We start from the raw sequence: 23,958 nt of genomic DNA, 5'->3' as shown, positions 1-23,958 counted from the left end.
TATTACATAAAATTATTATTATCAGTATTAACTTTCATGGGTGTGATTACATATAGATAGGTGGTGTTATTGTGATGTTATTAAGTGCCATGGAGTTGGTTCCAACTCATATTGACCCTGTATAGGGTTTCCAAGGAGCAGCTGGTGGGTTTGAACTGCTGACCTTGTAGTTCACAATCCAGTGCTAATCTACACCAATAGATAGATACACCAATAGATAGATAGATACAGAGGGCAAATAAACCAAGTGTAAACAACTGGTGAATCTAGGTGAAGGATATCTGGATATTCATTGTACTTCTATTTCAGCTTTCTGTAAGATTTAAATTTTTCAAAATAAAATGTTGGCAGAGGGAGAATAAGAAAATCCCAGCAGTTTCTACGAGTGATGTAAACACATGTCATGTATTTGTTTTAAATTGTGGACATGAGGATTTTTATTTTAGCCTATGGCCCAGCTCCTCTTATTAAAAAAGCCCTTCTTGTGATCCTGGTGGTGCTGGTGGTTGTATGCCGTGGAGTTGGTTCTAATGTCTAACAACCCGGTATCGGATTTCCAAGGCTCTAAATCTTTACAGGAGCAGACAGCCTCACCTTCCTCTCATGGAGCGACTGGTAGATTTAAACTGCCAGTCTTGCTGTTAGTAGCCCAACTCATAACCCACTATGCTGCCAGCGCTTCTTCCTTGTGATCCTACTTTCCAATAAATGTACAGCTGAGCAATCCCTCCTGGAGGGCAAAGAACATCTCACTTCCTAATTACAGAGGCCAGAGAAGTTCTGGAACAGTGCCCTGGTGACCAAAGTCAGACATATTTCCCTGAGAAGTACAGCATACATTAGGAAAAGTCCAGAGGCAGACCCAAATTCAGCCTCTCCCTAGCTGAAAGAAACTCAGAAAACCAAGGCAGCATTAAGAATTTAAGTCCATTCTGGGCTAAGTCATACTTGACTAGTTAAGAAACCAGATGAAAAGAGCGCCTCTCTTTCTCACCTGAGCCTAATGTGTCATTACCCAGCTGAGCCTTCTACATGAGCCTCGGTTTCTTCACTTGAAAGGTCACAGTAGATCACCTCTGAGATCTAACAGATACTAGGAACCCTATTGTTAACTTCTTATCACCCTGCCTCCTTTAACTCATTTCTCTCTTCATTTCAGATTCTAGACATTAATGTGAAGGCCGCAGCCCTGCTGACAAAGGCAGTGGTGCCAGAGATGGAAAAACAAAGGTACAAAGAGTGAGCGGGGAGCTTGAGTGCCGTGGGAGTCCACACAGGGTTGAAGACTGTTTCCACTGTGGAAAGCATCAGTTTCCTTCTTTTTTCAGAGGCGGTTCAGTGGTGCTTGTGGCCTCCTTAGCAGCCTACACCCCATTTCCTGTAAGATCCCCTTTCTCTGCTACTTTCTTCCCTTCCTCCATCCTCCTCCACCTTCCTTTCTCTCCAGCCATTCTGAAAAGTTTGTGACCCCTTTGGGAATCACAACACCAAGTTCTACCCCTTAATAGATGCCTTGCCTGCACATCCCCTAACCTGAGAGTAGTTTAGCCACCTGTCAGTTTCTTAATTGTGACCCTCACTTGTGGAAGATGCCCTATTGATCACTGCCCTTTATGTCTAAAGATATGAATCAAGAAGAAACCATAAACTAAGGAAAGATACTAACCCATTCTCTCCTTTCTTCAGGCTCTGGGCCCTTACAATGTTAGTAAAACAGCCTTGGTAGGCCTCACCAAGAACCTGGCCACAGAGCTAGCTGCAAAGAACATTAGGGTGAACTGCCTGGCGCCTGGACTCATCAAGACCAAATTCAGCCATGTGGTGAGAAAGGGGAGGCCTGCCATTTACCAAGTGATCCCTAAAGGGGATCCATCTTCCTGGATCTGCCTGGGTCCTGAGCTCCCAACAATTTCCATCTCTTCCCCCTAGGATTTTTCCCTCTGCACGCCAGCCAGCCACCAGATCAGACCCATACACACACCACACTCCTTTCTCAAGTAATGAGAACTTGGGGAGACTTTACTTTTTGAAGACCAGCAAACTGTCTCACCAATAAGAAACCGAAAAGGATGGTGGGAAAAACTGGGACTTAGGAAGGGACTGAAAGTGGGAGGAGTCTCCTCAGTCTTCGTCTTGTGAGGACAGGCAGTCTCTTCTCATCTCTGTCTCTCAGTTTCCTCTTCTCTCCCATAAAGAGATTTCCCCTAGCTTCTTCCTTCTTCCTGCAGATGTGGATGGACAAAGAGAGAGAGGAAAGCATCAAAGAAATGCTGCGTATAAGAAGGTAAAGATGTCACAGTGGAGGGGTCAGAGGGATAAAGATGGAAGGGTTTGGTCTTGCTGCCCCAAACTCAGACTTTACAAGTTCATAAACACTGTACTGCTGTAGTGGAGTGTGCAAAGAGCCCACTTTCATTGCAAACAACAAATAAACAAACACAGAGCTCTGGGAGGGGTCCTGACTCCTTTCTCCACCTGGGTGTTTGTCTCCACCTCTGAGCATCTGTCACCACCAGGGACACACACTTTTTTAGTTCCCTTGAATAAAAAGAGTCATGCTTCCAAAGCTTCACTTGCTGGTTCTACAGCCCATAAAAAATAGGAATAAAGAGCTTTACAAAGCCCAGAATTCCCAAACCCGAGAAAATTACTGTCTTCCTCAATGGGTTAGCCAAACTCTTCAGGATCCTTCATATGGCTCCCTTTCTTCCAAGCTTTCTGCTTCTAACACTTCCTTTCTAAGTACTCTCTTGTCCTACTCTCTCTTCCATCTTGTTGCCTTCAAGGACAAATACCAAAAACACCTACCTTTTTATTGGTCTAGACATCCTAGACTGTGTCAAATCCTCCAAAAGCCACTCTGATATCCAGCATGAACTGCAACCCTAGTTCACAGCTTATTCATTAGTCAGGGTCTGGACATGCCTGAATTGTAGTGAACAGTTCTGCCCTAGGCTTCTCAATCCTGGGTGCACATTAGAACCATCCAGGTAGCTTTGAAATACACATGCTCACTCCCAGAAATTAGTCTAAGGTAGTACCCGGGCATCTTTTATGTTGTCTTTCAGCTTCCCAGATGACTTCAGTGTGCAGCTAGGATGGAGAAGCACTAATCCAGGCCTTTGAGGTTTTCGTTACTCACTTACCTACCTCTGGAGCATTCCATGGCAGTTAGATCACACTTATCCTTTAATTATGCAACCACTCATGCAAACAATGGGAAGTAGCACATCCTCACAAAATGAACCTGACTTTAAGGGATAAAAGTATATTCCTTGAAAAGTTTCTGTATATTGAACATGCACAAATGAAATCATTTATTAAACACACCACTTACTGTATCACAGGCTCCCTGACACTTAGTCTGCGTACATGTGAAACAGATTCTGTTGGTATGAAATAACTGTTCCCTATTCTGTCATTTATAACTTGGTGCACTGAGTTCTCTAAAAATCAGTGTTCATATGTTATTTGAATGTGATACATATTGACTGTTGCTGAGTACAGTATTTATGCTGACACTACATGATAACAGCTTATTCTCATGGTAACTCTTGTATAATGAATGGGAAGTCTGTCCACTGGTCCTGAAAGGTCATCTGATTGTTCTTTTGTTGTTTATTGTGGTGAGTATATAGGTAACCAAACCTATATATACATGACAATATATAGGTATAGGTATCCAGATACCAGAACCTTTGCCATTTCTCTGACTGATAATTCTGGATTAAGTAAAAGTCATTGCCTGTAGACCAGGGTCAAAGGGCCTGGTCAGTCTGATTTTCACTTCTTTGTTTCCTCTATTTCCCAGGATAGGCGAGCCAGAGGAGTGTGCAGGCATCGTGTCTTTCCTGTGCTCTGAAGATGCCAGCTACATCTCTGGAGAGACCGTGGTGGTGGCTGGAGGGGCCCCTTCCCGACTCTGAGGAGCTGGAGAGAGCCCACCAGGGCAGAGATTGGACTCCAGCCTCCGAGGTTCTGTTCCAGCAGTCACAGACCAGCCTTCCCCACCCCCTGCCTATCTTACTGCTTACCTTATTATAACCCACCTCCCAAAAATCAGTTCTGCCCTGTGAAAAGAGACAGCCTTCCCTACAGTCAAGGTGTGGTCTTACCAGGCCCAGGGTTGTGGCTTTTGCTCTGGATAAAGACTCTCTTTGATAATACAGGGCAGGCCTGCAGAGAAGGCTGAGTCTACATTGACAAAGACCAACTAATTTTTTTTTCTGGGCATCTGGGGAATTGGAGAGATGAGAGAGAAAGAACCTGGAGTGGAAGGCACAGAGTTGGAAATTAACAACTTGCAAATGAGATGCAAATAAAATGCAGATGATCTTGTCGCTTTGAATCACAGTATTTCTTTTAAAGTGTGGGGTGCTTAGGTATGGTAGCTGGGCAAAGCAGAAGTCTGGGCAGGCTGGATGTCTGGATCTCCCTAACCTCCCTTTCTCCCAGACCTGAGCACAACGCTCAGGGGTGGAGTGTCTGCTGAGCTGCCAGCTGGGAGGAGGTGGCACGGGAACTCCCAGGCGCTACTCTCAACCTCACGCCCCCGGGAATGGCGCCAGGGACGCCTCAAGGATCCTTAAAGCTGCGTGAGCGGGAAAGGAAAGACGAACTCCCCTGATCTTGCTGGGTTCTCTCCCAGAATCGCTTTTGACCCCAAGCTCCCTACCATATCAGGGAGGTCAAACTGGACGTATCCTAAGCCGCCAGGGAAAAGGGAGGGACCCTGGAAGGATGGCCCAGGTAGAGGTACGCAGGCCTGCAAACAAAAGAAATGAGCTCTGCCCACGGTGTCCAAGCAGTGGGTGACACGGAAATGGGAGTGCTGCCCCTGCTCGGAGATGGTCCGGGCGCCAGGCGACGCACACTAGGGGTCGCACACGGGAGTCGGCAGGAGGCGTCCGCGCGAGCGCGCTTGGGGGGGGTCTCACACGGCGCGGTGCGCATGCTCCGTTGAGCACTTCTCCGGGCGGGGCGGGAGGAGGAGCGCTCGCGCAGCCGCCCCTGACGGGAGCGGGCTCGGCCGCTGCTGCAGCGCTCCGCGCCCGGGCCCAGCCAAAGCCGGGTCTAGCATGTGCCGCGGCTCCCCAGCGGCGGCGGCTCCTCTGCAGCAACAGCAGCAGCAGCGAGCGCCATGGCCAAGCCCAGCGCGGAGCTCACCCGCGAGCTGCAAGGTACGAGGCTGCCCTGGTCTCCGGGACGCCCCGTCCGTCCGGGAACATCCCAGACCCAGTACATTCCTCCCGCGGTACGCCCCAGCCCCAGTGCCTCCCGCCACCACCACCACCACCCCCAACTCCCATGCATCCCGGCTCCACGGCAGCCCCTTCCCCTGCATCCCCAGCTCGGCATCGCTGTCCCCAGAGCATCCTCCGCTGCCCTCTCTCGCCTCACCCTATCAGGACCTTCCTTGTCCCGCAGCCGCCCGTCCCGCTCTTCGGTGACAGGTGCAGTCCCCTGGCACTCCCTGAGGCTGACTCTTAGCGTTCCAGGCCCACCAGTGTGGCGTCCTGTCTCTCCTCCGGAGAGTCCCGGTTTTCGGTTTTCCCACCGGGAGGGGCCAGGCCCGCCTGGCGGTGGGAGCTGCCCCTGGTCCTGACCGCGCTTGACTCCACACCTTCTCCCTCCTCACGGCCCCGCCCCGGAACTGATCCTGTAGAGTTTCCTAAGAACCAGGTAGTGTCCAGGATAGTGGGGCAAAGAAAGGAGTCAGGGAAGAGGGTTGGAGAGGAAATCAAGAGTAGGGTCTTTGCGGCTCGCTCCGTAGTCGCCGGTCCCAGCCCGCCCCTTCACTCTAGCCTCTGCCCTCACCTCAAGTCCTCTCATGTTTGCATGGTCCTCAGACTCAGACAGAACCAAGACCCGACCCCCACTGCCCTGCCAGAACCCTATCTCTCAGAGGGAGGCGGAAGCACAGGCTAGCCCACACAGATCCCAGGACACTCAAGGATACTCAAGAGGCATGCTGTACCGTGGCGATTCCCCACACCTACACAACAGCACAATCATGAGATGTGTGTACACACAGCTTTACAGAAACTACACCCACACACACACTCACACACTATGGGATATCTGGATGATTCTGCCAGCAGAATTTAAACACTAACTTCTCCCTACCCCTCCAACCCTACACACACATACCAAAAACTGTCTGGCTCTGTGCCCCTTTTACAACAGCAAGCACAGCTAACTCATTCACACTTCTCCATCCCACCATAGCCACACACAGACTCCCTGGCACCTTCAGATGGCATGTACACACTCGTAGTAAAAGGTTTCTGACACATACTGCCAGGCCACCTAGAATATAATCAAAGGAACATCCCATGCCCCACACACTGACTCACTGTCTATGTGAGGGCTGCTGTAGGGCAGGGGTTGAATTATCCATCACACCCTCACAAGTGTAAGACACACCTTTCCACAAACAGTGTTACTCAGCGACTGTCAGGGACATGAGGAGCTAGAGTTTTCCCCCACATTTTACCCCTCTCTAAAAAGAGAAAAAGCATCCAAGAAAGAAGCATCTTTGTCACTGCCCTTTGTCTCTCTGTTTCTCTCTCCTCCCATCTGCCTCTGTCTTCTATCTGAGAGTCCTGGGGAGGTGAGGGAGGAGATGGGCATGGTCAGGGGTGCTCTGAGCAGGCCCCCACCCACCTGCAGACAGCATCCGGAGGTGCCTGAGCCAAGGGGCTGTGCTCCAACAGCACCGTGTGAAGCTGGAGACCAAACCCAAGAAGTTTGAGGATCGAGTACTGGTGAGGGCAGGGAGCTTAGGGGAGGGGGCTGAAAGGAGTTGGGCTGGAAAGCAGGGGAGACAGAGGTGGGAGAAAGCTGAAGAGACACAGACCTGGGGAGGACACAGGACTGAACTGGACACAAAAAGAAGGGCTCTTAGGCAGAGGTTACTGCGGGCAGGAGTTACACACAGGCTAACCAAAACCAAACACTGCCATCAAGTTGATTCCAACTCATAGTGACCCTATATAGGGTTTCTGAGGCTGTAAGTCTTTAGGGGAACAGACAGCCTCATCTTCCTCCTGAGGAGCAGCTGGTAGGTTTGAACTGCAGCCCAGTGCCTAAACCATATCTCCACCAGGGCTCATTTACACACAGGCTAGGGTGACTAAAGGACTCCCAGTATGGCACTGTAGGATCAGCACTGGACTGCAAACTACAAGGTCAGCAGTTCAAATCCACCAAGCAGCTCCTTGGAAACCTTATACAGGGTCACTATGAGTTGGAACCAACTCAGTGGTACCGAACAACAGCAACAAGACGACTAGAAGGAGTCAGGGAGACCAGGGTCTAGGCAGCAGCTCAACAAGTGCTGCCATGCTTTCCTCTCTTTGTAGGCCCTGACCTCCTGGCGCCTCCACCTCTTCCCCCTTAAGGTCCCAGCTAAGGTGAGTTAGGCTGGAGAGTGGTAACATCCAGCATGCTCTGACCTAAGCCTGGCTACCTAGGCCTTTACCATGAGTTGAACCATCCCTGTGCACTCCCAGGTGGAGAGCTCTTTCAATGTCCTGGAGATCCGCGCCTTCAACACGCTCAGCCAGAACCAGGTAAGTACCAGGGCTGAGTCCCATGATTAGGCCAGCCAGAGGAGGAGTCGGTATCTAAGGCCTTACTCCCTCTCCCCCAGGTTCTGGTGGAAACAGAGCGTGGCATAGTGAGCATGCGGCTGCCCTCAGCTGAGAGCGTGGACCAGGTGACCCGACACGTGAGCTCCGCCCTCTCCAAGGTCTGCCCTGGCCCTGGGTGAGTGGCAAAGGAGGCACTTCTCAAGGGGTTACACAGTAGGGAGACTTCTCCCACTATCCCTCCTTCCCCTGGACCTGAGCTCCTGAGATACCAAGAAGAAAGGTCTCATACCCCTACTTTTGCGTTTTCCTGGGGATCCAGAAGTTATACTAGGGGAAACACTAACAGCATCTCTTCCACCTTTCTCTGGGATGGGCTTGTTCACCTTCCAGGTGTCTGATCCGGCGTGGAAATGCAGACACCCCAGAGGGACCCCGAGACACATCCCCCAACTCTGAGACTTCCACATCTACTACTCACAGTGTTTGCGGTGAGCAGGGGCAGACTTGAGGAAGCAGGTCCCAAACCCCCTGACCCGTGTCCATAGCCAGTTGTGAAGGTGGGGGAAGGGAGAGTCTGCCTACCCTGAAAACCCCATGAACTCTCAGGAGGAACACGGGCATTGGTATAAAATATGACCTTGATCTTTCCTTGAACCCCGAGCCTATTCCCTACCCTCTTTCCCTCCATGGACCCAGCCCATCTCCTACCTCACAGGTGGCTTCTCCGAAACCTATGCTGCCCTGTGTGACTACAATGGGCTGCACTGCCGAGAGGAGGTGCAATGGGTGCGTTGGGGCCCAGGAGGCAGGCAGGTGGGACCCAGAGGGAGGGGGCAGAGAAGGTGGGGGAACAGGTGTGACCCAGCTACACCTCTCCAAGGATGTGGACACCATCTACCATGCAGAGGATAATCGGGAGTTCAATCTGTTGGATTTCAGCCACTTGGAGAGCCGGTAAGCAGATGAGCAGAGACTCAACTCCCAAATTCCTATCTCAGCCCCACCCTTAGCACTTCCCAAAATCTCCCTTCTAGTGCCACCCATAGTCCCAGCTCTGCCTCCCCAACCACATGCCCCACTGCCACCTACCCATCCATTCTTTCCCCAGCCCAACCACCCCATTCCATTCCTGCCCAGCCACCAGCTGACCATTTGTTGCCCACTTAAATCTCTCCACAGCGACTTGGCCCTAATGGTGGCAGCCCTGGCTTACAACCAGTGGTTCACCAAACTCTACTGCAAGGACCTGCGGCTGGTAGGGACCAGGAGGACCCAGCGGGGATGGAGTGGAGAGTGGTGGTGTCTGTCTTGGTTCCTGATTACAGGTTCCCTTCTGTCCTCAGGGCTCTGAAGTGCTAGAACAGGTGCTACATACCCTGAGCAAGTCAGGGAGCCTCGAAGAACTGGTGCTGGACAATGCGGGGCTTAAGACGTGAGGCCAGCCTCCAACTTGGGCCGTGGTGCCCCCTAGGTAGTCTTAGGGTTCCAGAACTTCAGAACATGATGCGCTGGGTCTCTGGACTATCTCTTTCAGCTCCTCATTTTACAGAAGAGGAGGCTGAGACCCAAAGGGGGCTCACAGCAAGTCAGTGGCCTCCTGGCCTCCCTGCACCAGCTCCATGACCTTGTCTCAGTATGTGCCATGTCCCCGCCCCACCCCTTTTTCCATTACCCACCAGGATGGACTGCTCCCATCTTGAGGACTTGAAGCTGGACTTTGTCTAAGCACAGCTTCCCAAGGTGTGGGACGTGGTGACAAGTTCCCTGGGAGGCTTCTGTCTCTCTCCTCTCCCTCCCCACTCCAGGGGGCCTCTGACCAACACAGTCCTAGGCAGGCAGGCAGGTGGAGGAGGAGGGAAAACCCAGGGGCTGGATCCTGGGGCCCAGCTCAGGCCAAATCCTTCCTACCCTTCCCTGAAGGGACTTTGTCCAGAAGCTGGCCGGGGTGTTTGGGGAGAACAGGAGCTGTGTGCTGCATGCCCTCACTCTGTCCCACAACCCCATCGAGGACAAGGGTGAGCCCCAGCCCTGAATCCTACCCCCATCACAATGCAGACCCCATCCTGACCCAGAGCCTAACCCAGGTCTAAACAGGGGCTCTCCAGCCTGATTCCAGCCCCCACCCCAGCACCTCCATCCTTGACCCCAGGCCTACAACCTACTTGAACTCCCTGACTACCATCTGTGTCTGCTGCCCAGCCTCTCACTGCTGCCCATTTCTCTCTCCACTCCTAGGTTTCTTCAGTCTGAGCCAGCAGCTCCTCTGCTTCCCCACTGGTCTTACCAAACTGTGCCTGGCCAAGACTGCCATTTCCCCTCGAGGTACTCACACGGAGACCCCTGACCCTGACCCTCCCTAAAGGCTGCCTGGAGTGTTGAGTCTCCGAGGGCGAAGGGGAGTGGGGAAGGTTGTTGGGCGGGGAGAGAGGTGGGAATGGGAACCAACCCAGTCCAGTGCCTGCTGTGCTCAGGACTCCAGGCACTGGGCCAGACCTTCGGGGCCAATCCAGCCTTTGCCAGCTCCCTTCGATACCTGGACCTGAGCAAGAACCCTGGGCTGCTCGCCACAGATGAGGCCAATGTGAGTCCATGGAATATGGCCTCACATCTCTGCAGAAGCACACTCAGGCCTGAGAGAGTCTAGAGGGGGTCCTTCACCTTTCCTCCCTGCAGCCCCTCTGTCCTTCCTTCTCCAGGCCCTCTACAGTTTCCTGGCCCAGCCCAATGCCCTGGTGCACCTGGACCTGTCAGGGACTGACTGTGCCATTGACTTGGTGAGGGGTTGGGGGCAGCAGAGCCAGTCTGAAGTATCTTGGGAACCCAGGAGGAGTCTCTGCCTCATCCCTCTTCCTGACTCCAGAAGTGGGATGGGAGGAGAATGCCACTTAGCAGGAGATAAGATAGGCAGAGCTGGTGGGACTTGGGTTCAGGTGGATTATAAAGCAAGCTCCATAGTTCACCTATACAGCCTTTTATGTGAGCCACCCTCCCCCCCCCCAAGGTTGAAAGCTGACCCTCACTCCATTCACTACGCTGTGTACCCTGGTGCCAGCTACATCCTCCAAAGGAGGAGAGGAGCCTTTTCCTAACTTGAGCTAAGTCACCTACCTTTATGTATTCACTGTATTTGAGCTTCTCTACCACCATTGGGTAGCACAAACAGTTAAGCACTTAAACCTACTAGCCGTAAGTTTGACAGTACAAATCGACCCAGAGGCACCTTGGAAGAGAATCCTGGTGATCTGCTTCTGAGAGGTCATGACCTTTAAATCCCTATGGAACAGTTCTATGGTGTCCACGTGGGGACACCATCAGTCAGAATCAACTAGACAGCAACAAACCACCGTGACCACCCCCAGAGGCCAATCAGGGAGTACACCCACTTTCCACAAAGGGAAGGACTGAGACTCTAACAGGCTAAGTACAGGGCCCATGATGGTTAGTACTAGAATTCTTTCTTGTCTTCCCTGCCAGACACCTGGGTTTGATTCCCAGCCAATAACGCATGTCTGTCAATGGAGACGTACGTGTTGCTATGAAGCTGAACTGACTAAGACTTCCTAAGAATAGGAAGACAGGTCTGACAGTCTTCCAAAACTCAGCCAATGAAAACATTATAGATCACAATAGCCTAATTCAAAACCAGTCATGGGGATGGCACTAGACTAGGCAGAGTTTTGTTCTGTTGAGGATGGGGTAACCATGAGTGGGGGCCAACTCAATGGCAGCTAGCAACAACAACAAACAATATAGGCTGACCTCCGAGAGTGAAACGCCAGGCCTCTGTTGGGCAGCAAGGAAGGGAGTGCTCACCCCAAGTCTCCCAGCCTCTAAGACCCTTTTATCTCTCCCCACAGCTTCTGGGCGCCCTGCTCCATGGGTGCTGCTCCCACCTTACCTACCTCAACCTGGCGCGCAACAGCTGTTCCCACAGGTGGGGACAGGCAGGGATGCAGGGAGGCAATCGGCAGGCCATGACTTTCCCCTCCCTTGCTGATACCAGGAGTCTCCACAGGAAGGGCCGGGAGGCCCCACCAGCCTTCAAGCAGTTCTTCAGCAGCGCCTACACACTGAGCCACGTCAACCTGTCCACCACGCGGCTGCCCCTGGAGGCCCTCAGGTTGGGTGGGTGCAGGGTTGGAGGAGGGCATCCAAGGGAACCACTGCCGGGAAGCTGAGGGCAAGGGGTAAAAGCAGACCTACTGACGTTCCTCCCAAAGGGCACTGCTCCAGGGCCTCTCCCTCAATAGTCACCTTAGTGATCTGCACCTGGACCTCAGCAGTTGTGAGGTGAGCCCTCAGTCTCCCCAACCCCACCACCTGCCTCTCACCCTTCCCCCTCTTGCGTATTTCTTTGACTGAAGTGGAACCCCAGCTGTTTTGTTCCTGTGCTACCCCTGTATAACATCACCTCCTGACCTGTCTAGGCCACTGCTTCCTGCTCAGTCTGTGGTCTAGGTTCCCTCCAGAGGCCATTCATCTTGTGCCCCAGTATCTCCCCACTTAGAACTTTAGGCTGCAAGTTTCCAAGCTTTCCCACCAGGGGGCAGGAGCAAGCTATTTTAAAGTAGCCTCCAGGAGCTTTTCCTGAGAGGGTCCTAGGGGAGGGTCTGGTGTACAGAAGAGGTCTCTGGTTTGGCGCCCCCACTCCCCACCACCCCCAGTGATCTGGTGTGACCTTGAGTCCAGGTGTAAGCACCCCAATCCCTACCTCCCCCCTTCCCTGAACCATGTCCTTGCAGCTCCGCTCAGCAGGAGCCCAGGCTTTGCAGGAACAGCTGGGGGCTGTCACCTGTGTGGGTAGCCTGGACCTTTCAGACAATGGTGAGTGGGGGCGCCTCCTCTCTCTGGGAATTATGGGGACCTGGAGCCTGGGAAGAAACCCTGAGGGAATTCAGCGGGCCTCAGACCTCAAGGCCAGGCCTCTCCCATTCACTGGCCAGGGTTTGACTCGGATCTCCTGACGCTGGTACCTGCACTTGGCAAGAACAAGTCTCTCAAGCACCTGTTTCTGGGCAAGAACTTCAATGTCAAGGCCAAGTGAGACCCCTTCCTATGTCCACAGAACCTTGCCCCATCACCCCACCCCCCCATAGTGGCTTACTTTATGGCCTTGGCCCCCTCGCTAGCTCACAACACGTCACTCCTCCAATAGCATGACCCCAACCCCTTCCCTTCGACTCTAACCCCACCTTCTCGCAGGACCCTGGAGGAGATTCTCCACAAGCTGGTGCAGCTGATCCAGGAAGAGGACTGTGTGAGTGACTGGGCTGGGAGGGAACCCACAGTGACCAGGGGCTGCGGGGACTAGGCCCAACTTTCCCACAGTCCCTGCAGTCACTGTCAGTGGCAGACTCCCGGCTGAAGCTCCGCACCAGCATCCTCATCAATGCACTGGGCAGCAACACCTGCCTGGCTAAGGTGGATCTGAGTGGCAATGGCATGGAGGACATCGGGGCTAAGATGCTGTCTAAGGCTTTACAGATCAACTCCTCCCTCAGGTAGGGACCACACATACACCACACACACCCTCCCTGCTTGCCAATTGTCCATGCTGTGCACCCAAGCTTCCAGGAGGACCCCAGCCTCCAAACCATCTGAGTCAGCCTCATTTCCCGGCAGGGGAGGGAGGGCTGCAATGAGGGTTATCTCACTGACCCTTAATAGGTACCTAGAAGGAGGGGTGACCGGTTTGTGCTCACCCTCCTCCCAGAACTATCCTATGGGATCGGAACAATACATCTGCCCTGGGCTTCCTGGATATTGCGAGGGCCCTGGAGAGGTGAGTGGACCTGTGGGACCTGGCCTCTCTGGGGATCACATCCAGGCCCACCCCAGCCTACTCAACCTGTTTGCACAGAACAATTAGGAAGGGCCATGGAAAATGGACTAGGACAGAAAGTAGAAGATGGAGAACCCAGATAGGAGATTGGAAAGGGAGAGAAGAAATGGTCAGTAAGGGGTGGTGGGTCTTTGGGGAGAGGTGGCCTCCCTTCCTCACCTGCTCTCACCCACCCAGCTGTGCTGCTATGTCCACAGCAACCACACCTTACGCTTCATGTCCTTCCCTGTGAGCGACATCTCCCAAGCCTACCGCAGTGCCCCTGAGAGAACCGAGGACATCTGGCAGAAGGTGTGGCCTAGGTAGGGTGGAACAGCCAGGGGCAGGGGCAACCCTACCCGCAGGCCCTAACTGCCCCCTCACCCTCCCCATCTCCAGATCCAGTGGTGCCTGGTGAGGAACAACCACTCACAGACGTGCCCTCAAGAGCAGGCCTTCAGGCTGCAGCAAGGCCTGGTGACCAGCAGCGCAGAGCAAGTAAACGTTTCCCTCTGGGACACATGGGCATGGGGCACATAGGGCAGTGAGGTATCCAAGGCTGTGGTAAGGGGGAGTAAAAGCCATATCACGGTGCCCACAACTGGAATGAGTATGTGCACGTGAGAAAACAAAAAGACAGGCCATGTGAAGTAGGAGCCCCAGACATGCACAAACACGTGGGCAGAGGGCAGGGGACTCGCCAGCAAGGGTATACAGAACTATGGAAGCAAGACTGGTATTCAATTCTATGCCCCAGCAGGGAGTCAGAGACTAGGCCATCCAGGGTCAGCTGCACTGTCATTGGAGTACAGTAGCGCTGCCCAGCTACAGACACCTGGCACCCACCAGAGAAGATGGGGGGGCCTGGCCAATCCCTGACACTCCTACTGCCTGTACTACAGATGTTGCAGCGGCTGTGTGGTCGTGTGCAGGAGGAGGTGAGGGCCCTGAGGCTGTGCCCCCTGGAGCCCGTGCAGGATGAGCTGCTCTATGCTCGGGACCTCATCAAGGATGCCAAGAACTCCCGGGCGGTGAGCGCTCTGCAGCCCCACCCTCCCCCAGCAGCCAGCTGAACCCAGGAAGGCCACTCAGGCTAACCCCAGGAGTGTGCAGGCCCTGTCACTTCTGCCTGTCCTCCTGGTAAGGCCTGATTCTTGCCTCTGACGGTAATACCTTCCTTCCTCAGCTGTTTCCCAGTCTCTATGAGTTGGGCCATGTGCTGGCCAATGATGGGCCTGTCCGACAGAGGCTGGAGTCGGTAGCCAGTGAGGTGTCCAAGGCTGTGGACAAGGAGCTGCAGGCAAGTTCTAGAGGTGGGAAGCCCAGCAGACACCAAGGCCCTAGGCCAAGGTGTCCACTTAGAGCAGATTACTGGAGGCTAATAAGGAAATGCACAAAGTTGAGACCACCCACCACACTCACACTGTGTCAAGGCATTGCTACAAAATCAGGTTTAGATGTTTCTCTGCTACCTATAACTCTGGCCCGTGAACTCTGACCTCTCCCCACTAAACTCTGATCCTTGGACTCACTCTATTCCTGCCTGTGTGATAAGGCAAAAGGAACAATGGCCAGAAAGTGGGAAAGTCTACCATCCAAAGCCCTGCCACTAACCAGCCTGTGACCTTAGGCGGGTCTCTCTGTCTCACTGTGTGGGGGCCAGGATGGGGGGTGGGGGGCAGGAGGGATAGACAAACTAAAAGTCTGCACTGAGGTGCCAGCCCTGACTCTGCCCTTGGGGCTCTGGCCTCTCTTCTCCCAATTCTAGGTGATTCTGGAGTCTATGGTCAGCCTAACACAGGAATTATGCCCCGTGGCCATGCGTGTGGCTGAGGGGCACAACAAGATGCTGAGCAATGTAGCAGAGCGTGTCACTGTGCCCCGGAACTTCATCCGAGGGGCACTGCTGGAGCAGGCGGGGCAGGACATTCAGAACAAGCTGGAGTGAGAGGCGGCGGGCAGGGCTGGGGGTGGGTCTGGATTTGACCCAGAGCACTTAGGGACTTGGGGCCCTCTAGCTGTCAGCAATGAATAATGAATGGTACAATCTCCATTACTAGGGATAAATCTTTAACCAAATGCAACCTTGCTACTCAGGGTCTGACTGGTATTTGCCCTAGAAATCTAAGTGCTGTGTTTGTGTTGAAAAGCCAGGATGGTGCACACACAGGTGTACACATACATACCCACATATATACATACACCAGGAATCGCCTCTAAGAACAAGGTGCAGCCTGCTCTGAGGTGTGGGCAAAGCAAGTGACAAAATGTGCCTGCATGGCCTATGCTGTCTGTTCCCCCAGTTTCCATTGCCCTGTCTGGGTGCCACTATCCAGCCAAAGCAATTATTACACACACCATGAAGCAACCAGACTCAAGAAGTCCTGGCTTCTCCTCTTACAGTAGCAACCAGCAGGGTTTACTCAGCACCCCAGTTTACCAAGCTCTGTTTCCTTGGAGCTTCAAGTGTCTGACCTGGAGCCCCTTCCTCCTCCTCTTCCTTCGAGTTCTCTTTTCCCACTCTCCCCACATACATACATCTAGTCTGGTGGTATTAGTGGTTAGGATTATGTGTGTGTTTATGGAAATGTGAGTGTTGTAAACCTAAGGCAGACCTGCTGGCCCATACTCTAGAAGGTGAGGAGCTAGGCTCAGAAGCCTGGGGAAGCTGAATTGCTCCCCCTGTGCCCACAGTGAAGTGAAGCTCTCAGTGGTCACCTACTTGACCAACTCCATAGTGGACGAGATCCTGCAGGAGCTATACCACTCTCACAAGAGCCTGGTGAGACTTCCGAGTCCCCACACCACATCATCCCATCACCCTGACCACCTTTCCCCTCCAGGCCCTGGGAGATGGACAGCTTCCTTGAGATCTTGTTCACGTGTCATTCTCCAGGCCCGGCACCTGGCCCAGCTAAGAACACTGTCAGATCCACAAGGGGCCCCAGGTCAAGGGCAGGATCTGTCCTCCCGGGGCCGAGGTCGGAGCCATGACCATGAGGAAACCACAGATGATGAACTTGGGACCAACATTGTGAGTCCCTTCTAACTCCACTCACCTCCTTAACCTGTACCCTACCTTTGACCCTGCAACAGACTGTCCCCTCCACTTGTCTGGACTCTGTTCTCTGCCCCTTCTGGACCTGATCTCATCCCCAGTTCCAGCCTAGCACAGCCTCTTGCCTTCTCCCACTATCTCAAACCACCTGAAGAGGGGAGGCAGGGTGGCCCCCAAAAAGAAAACAGAATGAGGAGTGGAGGTTCCAGATGAGGCTCATGGGACTTGGGATCCGACCCCACTATTGGTCTCCATTTCTGCAGGACACCATGGCCATCAAAAAGCAGAAACGCTGCCGCAAAATCCGCCCAGTATCTGCCTTCATTAGTGAGTCCCCTGACCCCTATTCGAACACCCTCTAGGCTCCCACACCTTTCTTAGGCCCTGCTCCTCTTTCTATTTCTCTGTCCCTCAGTCCTACTTCCTCCCTGTCCCTTCTGCTTGTCCCTCTAATACTGCTCTCCACACAGGTGGGAGTCCTCAAGACATGGAAGGCCAGCTGGGGAGTCTGGGGATCCCCCCTGGCTGGTTCTCAGGTCTCGGAGGCAGTCAGCCCACAGCCAGTGGCTCCTGGGAAGGTCTATCTGAGCTGCCTACTCATGGCTACAAACTAAGACACCAAACACAAGGGAGGCCCCGGCCCCCCAGGACCACCCCTCCAGGCCCTGGCCGGCCCAGTGTGAGTCTCTAAGGCCTCATAAGAGGACCACTTTCACTTAGCAATGCCAAAGTCAGGTGTTCTAATTCAGACACAAACACCAGAGATACACCTTGAGGAATTGGCAGGCGAAAGATTATCCAGTTTGGATGGGAGCTAGATCTTGTTACAGATAGGAAATTGCTATCTGCTGAACAGTGGTGGTTCTTGTTTTGGTGAAGGACAGAGCCAAAACTCACCAAGTCAAGGAATGCCCGGGTGGGCTGAAGTCTAAGTTTCCGTGGGGTCAGGAAGAGACAAAGTCTATGTCCAAAGGGGAAGGCCCTGAGTGGGAGTGGGACTTCCTATCCCAAAAAGATAGCCAACAGGACTTTGCTCCCAGCAGGTACCAGTGCCTGGGACTCGTCAGGAGAATGGAATGGCCACACGCCTGGATGAGGGACTAGAGGACTTCTTCAGTCGAAGAGTCATGGATGAAACTTCCAGGTGTGATGCCTAGACATCCATTTTCAGCAGGCCCTGAGGCACAGGAAGGGCTCTTCATTGTCAGTTCCTCAAAGCCAGTCTCTCAGAGACATTGCCCCTGCAATCCCCTCGTTCCTCCCCCACCTCGTTCTTAGCTGCCATGGTCTCGGAATATCCCCATGACCACTGGAAATGATGGGGTCAGAATGAACCACCACAGTAGGATGGTGGAGAAAGAGTGGGGATGGGAAGTGGCTGACAGCAGGCCCTAGAATGGTGGTGAGTTAATGGGAAGAGACCTAAAGGTAATGTCTCTGTCACTGCCCAAGGTAGACCACCAGCCCCCAACCCCTAAGCATCTGTTCAGAGTAACTATGTCACTTGGCAAAGATGAGAGGAGACGTGGGGAGGAAGGTGCCTGAGAGGAAGGAAGAGGCTGCTGAAGGGTTGACAGAGAACTGAATGGAAAGGGTTACAGGCCAGCAGGAGAACATAGATAGGACAGGAAGCTGGACCCTGAGTGACTTCTGACTGATGCATGGCATTTGTCACTAACTCACCCCTGTCTCTGCCCAGCTACCCGCGGACTCTGAGGACCGTTCGGCCAGGCCTCTCAGAGGCGCCACTGCCTCCACTCCAGAAGAAGAGGCGCAGAGGCCTGTTTCACTTCCGGCGACCCCGGAGTTTCAAGGGGGAGAGAGGGCCCGGGTCCCCCACCACTGGGCTTCTTCTCCCTCCACCCCCTCCTCCACCCCCAACTCAGGAGAGCCCCCCCAGCCCAGACCCTCCCAGCCTTGGCAATAACTCCTCCCCGTGCTGGAGCCCAGAGGAGGAGAGCAGTCTCCTCCCTGGATTTGGAGGGGGCCGGGGACCTTCCTTCCGTAGGAAGATGGTAAGTAAGACAGAGGGTGCTGTATATTCCCTTTCTCCTGCTGCATAGCCCACCTTTCATGCCCACCCAAGACAATGGATGAGAGAATTCCAGGGGTTCTAGGAGCTTTGGTCATTCCAATTCCCCACTCTTGAGAATGGAGAAGACATAGTTGCCCAGAGGACACTTGGAGGGGCTCTTACATGGATGGTCTGGGGCTCACTCACTTGGGGAGGACTCCTGTTGCCTGTGGAGCCCCTTCTTTATCTCGAACTGTACATGTAAACATCAGACTTTGTTCCAGGGCACCGAAGTATATGAGCCTGGGGAGGGCGCCGCAGCCCCTGGAGTGTCACAACAGCCAGCCCGAATACATGGAGTTGCCCTTCCTGGACTGGGGAGAGCCAAAGGTTGGAGTTTCGATGGGAAACGAGAGGTGAGGGGAGCCTGAAGACCCTTCAGATCGCCTTCTAGAACCCCTCCCTCCCACATAGGCTTCAGAAGGGGTTAGCTGCAGCCCGGCCCCTACCAGGCACACACTGTGAGATCCTGAACAAGTCACTTAACTACTCTGAGAGCCTCTACTTGTTGAAAATAGAGTCAAAAAAATATCTTTAGAGCTTCATTTCCCAAACTTTGATTATTTGACATATCTTTTCCATTTACCACTGTATTAGTTTACAGAATGTTTTTTATTTAAATCAATCACCTTTTTTTAAAAAACATAATCTGAATCTAAGTATTGGCATCTTTAAAATTTCAGAATGTCTTGCTAGTTATGATTTATCTACACATAAAATAAACACACACCTATTACAATAACAGTATTTTAATTTGTGAACTATCTTAAACCATTTTTTGTGCCCCTAGGTGGCATTGGTGCCCCTCTTTGGGAAACACAGTCTGAGTTTTTGTAGTGTGTCATCAAGTCAGTTCTGACTCTTAGCAACCTTGTATGGGTTTCTGAGAGCAGCTGACGAGTTTGAACTGCCGATCTTGTGGTCAGCAGTACAGTGAACCACACTGGGACTCACAGTCTGAGTATCTAGTGAACAGAAGCCCTGGGTCAGCTGCAAGGACTGTGCTCATGGAGGGACTTTGATCTCCTTTCAGGGCACAGGCCTCGACCTGGAGGGCAGCACCCAGGCTTGGCAGAAGCGACGTTCTTCAGATGATGCAGGTGAAAATGGTGGCCCTCACTCCCTTCCTCTTGACCCTCTCTGAAGGGCTCCGCCTAATTTTCCTTTTCCTCATTCCCATCCCCCACATCCACTGACAGGGCCTGGAGCCTGGAAGCCCCCACCACCACCCCAAAGTACCAAGCCAAGCTTCAGTGCCATGCGCCGAGCAGAGGCCACATGGCACATAGGTATGGAAAGCCTCTTCTTGGGCATCAGCACTGAAGGCCTAGAGTGAGTCCAACGAAACAGAAGCCATGGCCCCTGCCTTGGGGAATTTACAACCAAGCTGGGGCAGTGAGAAGTCAACACAGTGAAAATACTTAAGGATATTTATAGAGCTACATATCAAAGAGATCAAACAACCCAAGCCCAAGAAGTTTCTACCAAACTGGCCCTCTCCCTCTGCCTTGCCACAATGTTGTTGTTGTTGTTACGTGCTGTCGAGTCGGTTCCGACACATAGCGACCCTCTACAGGGTTTCTGAGGGTGTAAATCTTTACGGGAGTAGAAAGCCTCATCTTTCTCCCGCGGAGCAGCTGGTAGTTTCAAACCGCTGACCTTAAGATTTGCAGCCTGATTTGTAACCACTACGCTTCAGGTGAATTCTCTAAGGCTCATGACACCTCTGTTCACTGTCAGCAGAGTGGCATCTTCTAGAAAAACACCTCTTTCTGTACCTTAGCTGAAAAGAGAGTGGCCAAGCCAAGAGGCTAGCAAGAACCAACTATACCAGAACAAATATTCCAGCCTCCTCCAAAAACAGATCACTCAGAAGGAGACCACCAAGAAAGGCACACATGAGCAAGAGCCCTGACTTGGAAGTCAGAAACCCTGAGTATCAGTCCCAATTCCCCAGTCATGATGACATTAAGCAAGTCATTCTGACTTCATGACTCCAGAAGAATACGGGGAGGGAGGATTCTTTCAGACATGATGCTTCCCTTCTACTGGGTTTAGAAGCACCTTTCATAGGGAGAAGTCAGTATCCCCAAGACCTGAAATATGACCCCTCAGCATTGTTGACATGGACAAGATCTCCCTGTAGACATAGATACCCACCAAGTGCCCAGTTCCGACCCATCCAGGCCAGGGCATTAAGAGCTAAGAGATGAGCAGACTTGGGCCCCGTGCCACATGTTTCCCATTCTGCCCTGATCCTACTCCCTCAATACAGAGCCAGGCTGGGTCTGACAGGCTTGGCAGTGCCCATGCTACAGCCCCATCCTCCATGGCCAACCCAGTACTTGGAGCATCATTGCTGATTTTTCCATCCTACTCAGAGAATAATAGCTAAACCATCCAAAGCAGTGTTCCAGCCTTTATTCAGGAGCCCACAGTACTCAGATCGTATGCACACATACCCCTACTGTCAGCACCCCCAGACCTCTCTTTCACACACCTCACAGACACAACACACTCTAGGTGTCACACCCTCAGGCTCATGATGCAGAAAACTAAGTAAGGAGATGGGAGGGAAGGGTGCCAGGGCACCTCTACTTGAGGCTCTTACCATCTCCATCAGACTGGCAGACAGAGTTCTGGGAATGCCAGACTTCACCCTTGGCAGAGCCCAGGGCACTGCGGCTCTGGATGAGCAGCCATGCCTGTGAACCCAGCAGGCCCTGGGCCCTGCCTCTGTCCCAACAGGAAAGGGCTAAGGGTCCTTCTCTGGGTAAGGGACAGCCAGACCAGAGCCCCCTTCAGAAGTGATGGACTCAGGATGATCCTGGGGACCAAGGACTAAAGAAATGTGGGCAAAGAAGGGGCATTAAAGGCAGAGATGTGGGAGCAAGTAAGCTTGGAGGGAGAGAGTCCTGGGGTCCCGAGCTTTATGGGGAAAGGGGGGCTTGTGAGAAGGTATGCAAGCTTCTCCTCTCTTCCCACCCTCAGCTGAGGAAAGTGCTCCTAACCACAGTTGCCAGAGTCCCAGCCCAGCCTCCCGAGATGGGGAGGAGGAGAAGGAGAGGACCCTGTTCCCAGAAAGGACAGTTCCAGCTAGGAATGCCAAGGTGAGGACTGGCAAGGAGGTGGGGAAGGCACAAGACAAAGGGACTCACTGACCCAGCATCTTCCTTCCTCTACCAACTGCAGGAGCCCCCTTTAGCTCCACGACCTCCTAAGCCGGTGGCTGTGCCTAGGGGCCGCCGGCCCCCCCAGGAACCCGGGGGCAGGGAGGAAACTTCTGCTGAGGGTGCAGCCCCTGGTGTGAACAAAGCTCGGCTGAGACTGGACTCACAGCAAGATTCAGAGGAGCCTGAGGCCCAAGGTCTAGACCCTGGCTGGTGGAGAGATGGAGGGGCGGGGGTGGGCTTCAGGGCACCTCTGGCACCTTGCTGTGTACATCAACTCCCATTCTGGGTGTGAACACTCTATGTACCAGGCCTGCCTCGACTATCATTTCAGTGCCCCCAGACCCAGGCCGCCGAACCGCCCCATTGAAGCCCAAGAGGACAAGGCGGGCACAGTCCTGTGACAAGCTGGACCCTGATCGGAGACGGCCCCCTGACTCCACAGGTGGAAGTGGAGAGGGTGAGAGGCGGGGTTCCCTGCCCACCCAGCTGTCCAACATACCCCTCCCCCCTGACTGGCTCTCCCTGCCCAGGAAACAGCACTCCCTGAATTTGTCCCCAGCAGGAACCAGTGAGCCAGGAACAGAATGACAGCTGCAACACCCTCCCCAGCCCTCAGCTCTCCATGTGCCTCACAAGGACTCAGACCCCCATTCACCCCATACCCCAGGCTTCTCTGCCAGCTCCACAGGGGCAGGCAAGGCTCCCGGGGAGTAGGAGGTGGGGGACAAGAAGGGAGGGAGCAACCTGGAAAGAGGGGTGCTCACTGCCTTGCTGTGCAGAAAGCTTGGGGTGGGGGCCTGCCTTCTCTCCACCCCCAGTGGGCGGATGTCTGTCCCTCTAGCCCCAGGGGGCTCTCTCCCCACTTGTACAGAATAAAAAGCAAAATCACTACCTGCCTCCAGTCTCTGCTGCCTTGCCCACTCACTGCCCCCACCCCTCACCATCTGCTCCTCTTCCCACAAGACCCCAGAGCCTGGCCACAGTTGGGGAAAATGAAGGAAGGCCCCAGTGAGCTGGAGCTAGGGCTGAGGCCCTCAGAAGAAAAGAGAGGAAGGGAGGTTCACAGAGCTCCACAGAACTGACAGATGGGAAGGGGACTGAAAAGTCCCCAAGCCAAGGTACCAGTTATATGCAGGGTTAAGCTGGCTGGAGAAGGGATGGGAAGGACGAAAGCCAGCTGCTGTGTGGTAAAGTTGGAAGGCCCCAGTGTACCCGGAGAAGACTGGCTACAGTGGTGTGTGTTTGTGGGGGTGTGGACATGCTCACTAAGGTTCTAATTAAATGGTGGTATGTCATCCTGAGGACACCATCAATACTCAGAAATCTCAACAACAGAGTGGCCTGTAAGTGAGCACAAGTGTTCATAGTCTGAGAAGATCAACAGTTAAACTGCTTCCCTTTGGTGTACTATTAAATACTACCTTCGCATTCATGACTCTGATCGAGGGGTTCCTCTATAAAGCGCTCTCTGATGCCCTCCCCCTGTTCATCTGATTAAATCTTCCTACATCATGTCCCCCTACATCGTGTCCCACTGCATCGGCAACAGGCCCATAAAAGCACCTGTCACTAAGTTACATTTGTATACTGACCTATCACCTCTCTGTGTGTCTGTCTATTCTATACACAAGACGGTCTCTCCTAGCGGCCCGAGTACAGTGCCTGACACCGAGGACACATACTTATCCGAGGAGATATACAATCATTGGAGTCCTGGTGTGGCACTGTCTGTAGGATAAACACTGGACTGCTAACTGCAAGGTTAGCAGTTCAAAGTCACCAGTCACTTCTTGGAAACCCTATCCAAGGTCACTATGAGTTGAGACCGACTTAACAACAAAAAAACCTTAATGTAGGAGTTCCTGAGTGGTGCAAACAATTGATACATTCAGCTGCTAAACAAAAGGTTGAAGGTTCGAATTCACAAAAAGCCAAGAATTGGAGGTCTACTGCTGAAAACTCAGCCACCGAAAATCCTATGGCACACAGTTCTATTCTGACACATATGGGGGCACAAATCGCTAAGAGGCTACGCAGTGACAGTCCTAGTGAAAACTTCTACATTCTCATCCCAGATCGTCAAGTGCCCAAATGTCTTCACGTGGGGCTTGCAGCTCCCCAGGCAATTGCTCACTTCCCTTGGCCTGGATAAGGAATGAATAATGTCATTTCCTTAAGATCTGTGGGTGGCATGGCCCCTCCCACAAGGATGTGCCCATATGGGCTGCATCTGGGGG

General features: G+C 53.1%; 2 protein-coding genes across 5 annotated transcripts in view; both read left to right on the top strand.

The window, feature by feature from the left end:
• Nucleotides 1-3,926, top strand: part of LOC102810800 (dehydrogenase/reductase SDR family member 4-like) — a 14,800-nt gene extending 10,874 nt beyond the window's left edge. Inside the window, exons 3-7 of one of the 4 annotated variants that reach the window (XM_006835415.1) lie at nucleotides 1,160-1,230; nucleotides 1,329-1,380; nucleotides 1,687-1,821; nucleotides 2,229-2,284; nucleotides 3,812-3,926. In XM_006835415.1, the coding sequence (XP_006835478.1) occupies nucleotides 1,160-1,230; nucleotides 1,329-1,380; nucleotides 1,687-1,821; nucleotides 2,229-2,284; nucleotides 3,812-3,926 (429 nt within the window). Of the gene's footprint in view, nucleotides 1-926; nucleotides 942-1,159; nucleotides 1,231-1,328; nucleotides 1,381-1,686; nucleotides 1,822-2,145; nucleotides 2,285-3,811 lie in introns of all 4 variants that reach the window. The other 3 variants (XM_006835417.1, XM_006835416.1, XM_006835418.1) reach the window with 3 other exon arrangements.
• Nucleotides 3,927-5,140: 1,214 nt separating this feature from the next.
• Nucleotides 5,141-22,309, top strand: LRRC16B (leucine rich repeat containing 16B). Its single transcript, XM_006835414.1, has 40 exons — nucleotides 5,141-5,180; nucleotides 6,673-6,767; nucleotides 7,365-7,415; nucleotides 7,515-7,574; nucleotides 7,655-7,770; nucleotides 7,986-8,083; nucleotides 8,311-8,381; nucleotides 8,476-8,549; nucleotides 8,775-8,850; nucleotides 8,939-9,027; nucleotides 9,516-9,610; nucleotides 9,831-9,917; nucleotides 10,067-10,176; nucleotides 10,292-10,369; nucleotides 11,453-11,529; nucleotides 11,611-11,715; nucleotides 11,816-11,885; nucleotides 12,338-12,419; nucleotides 12,539-12,635; nucleotides 12,798-12,852; nucleotides 12,924-13,096; nucleotides 13,309-13,377; nucleotides 13,635-13,728; nucleotides 13,816-13,914; nucleotides 14,319-14,447; nucleotides 14,603-14,716; nucleotides 15,185-15,360; nucleotides 16,111-16,198; nucleotides 16,313-16,450; nucleotides 16,738-16,801; nucleotides 16,945-17,153; nucleotides 17,518-17,618; nucleotides 18,174-18,489; nucleotides 18,773-18,904; nucleotides 19,582-19,648; nucleotides 19,748-19,837; nucleotides 21,540-21,656; nucleotides 21,733-21,915; nucleotides 22,053-22,163; nucleotides 22,284-22,309. Exons 1-40 carry the CDS (start codon nucleotides 5,141-5,143, stop codon nucleotides 22,307-22,309), a joined length of 4,122 nt encoding a protein of 1,373 aa, XP_006835477.1.
• Nucleotides 22,310-23,958: the final 1,649 nt, after the last annotated feature.

This window comes from Chrysochloris asiatica, unplaced genomic scaffold, assembly GCF_000296735.1.
Source record: "Chrysochloris asiatica unplaced genomic scaffold, ChrAsi1.0 scaffold00017, whole genome shotgun sequence".
NCBI classification, from domain to species: domain Eukaryota; kingdom Metazoa; phylum Chordata; class Mammalia; order Afrosoricida; family Chrysochloridae; genus Chrysochloris; species Chrysochloris asiatica.
This window is presented reverse-complemented; position numbering and strand designations above follow the sequence as displayed.

Excerpts from the sequence above, each read along its gene's own strand:
- LRRC16B (XM_006835414.1), top strand. The coding sequence starts at position 5,141 with ATGGCCAAGCCCAGCGCGGAGCTCACCCGCGAGCTGCAAG. Across the intron at positions 11,716-11,815 it reads CTGCCCCTGGAGGCCCTCAG|GGCACTGCTCCAGGGCCTCT; the intron begins GTTGGGTGGGTG and ends TTCCTCCCAAAG. Across the intron at positions 17,619-18,173 it reads GTCATGGATGAAACTTCCAG|CTACCCGCGGACTCTGAGGA; the intron begins GTGTGATGCCTA and ends GTCTCTGCCCAG.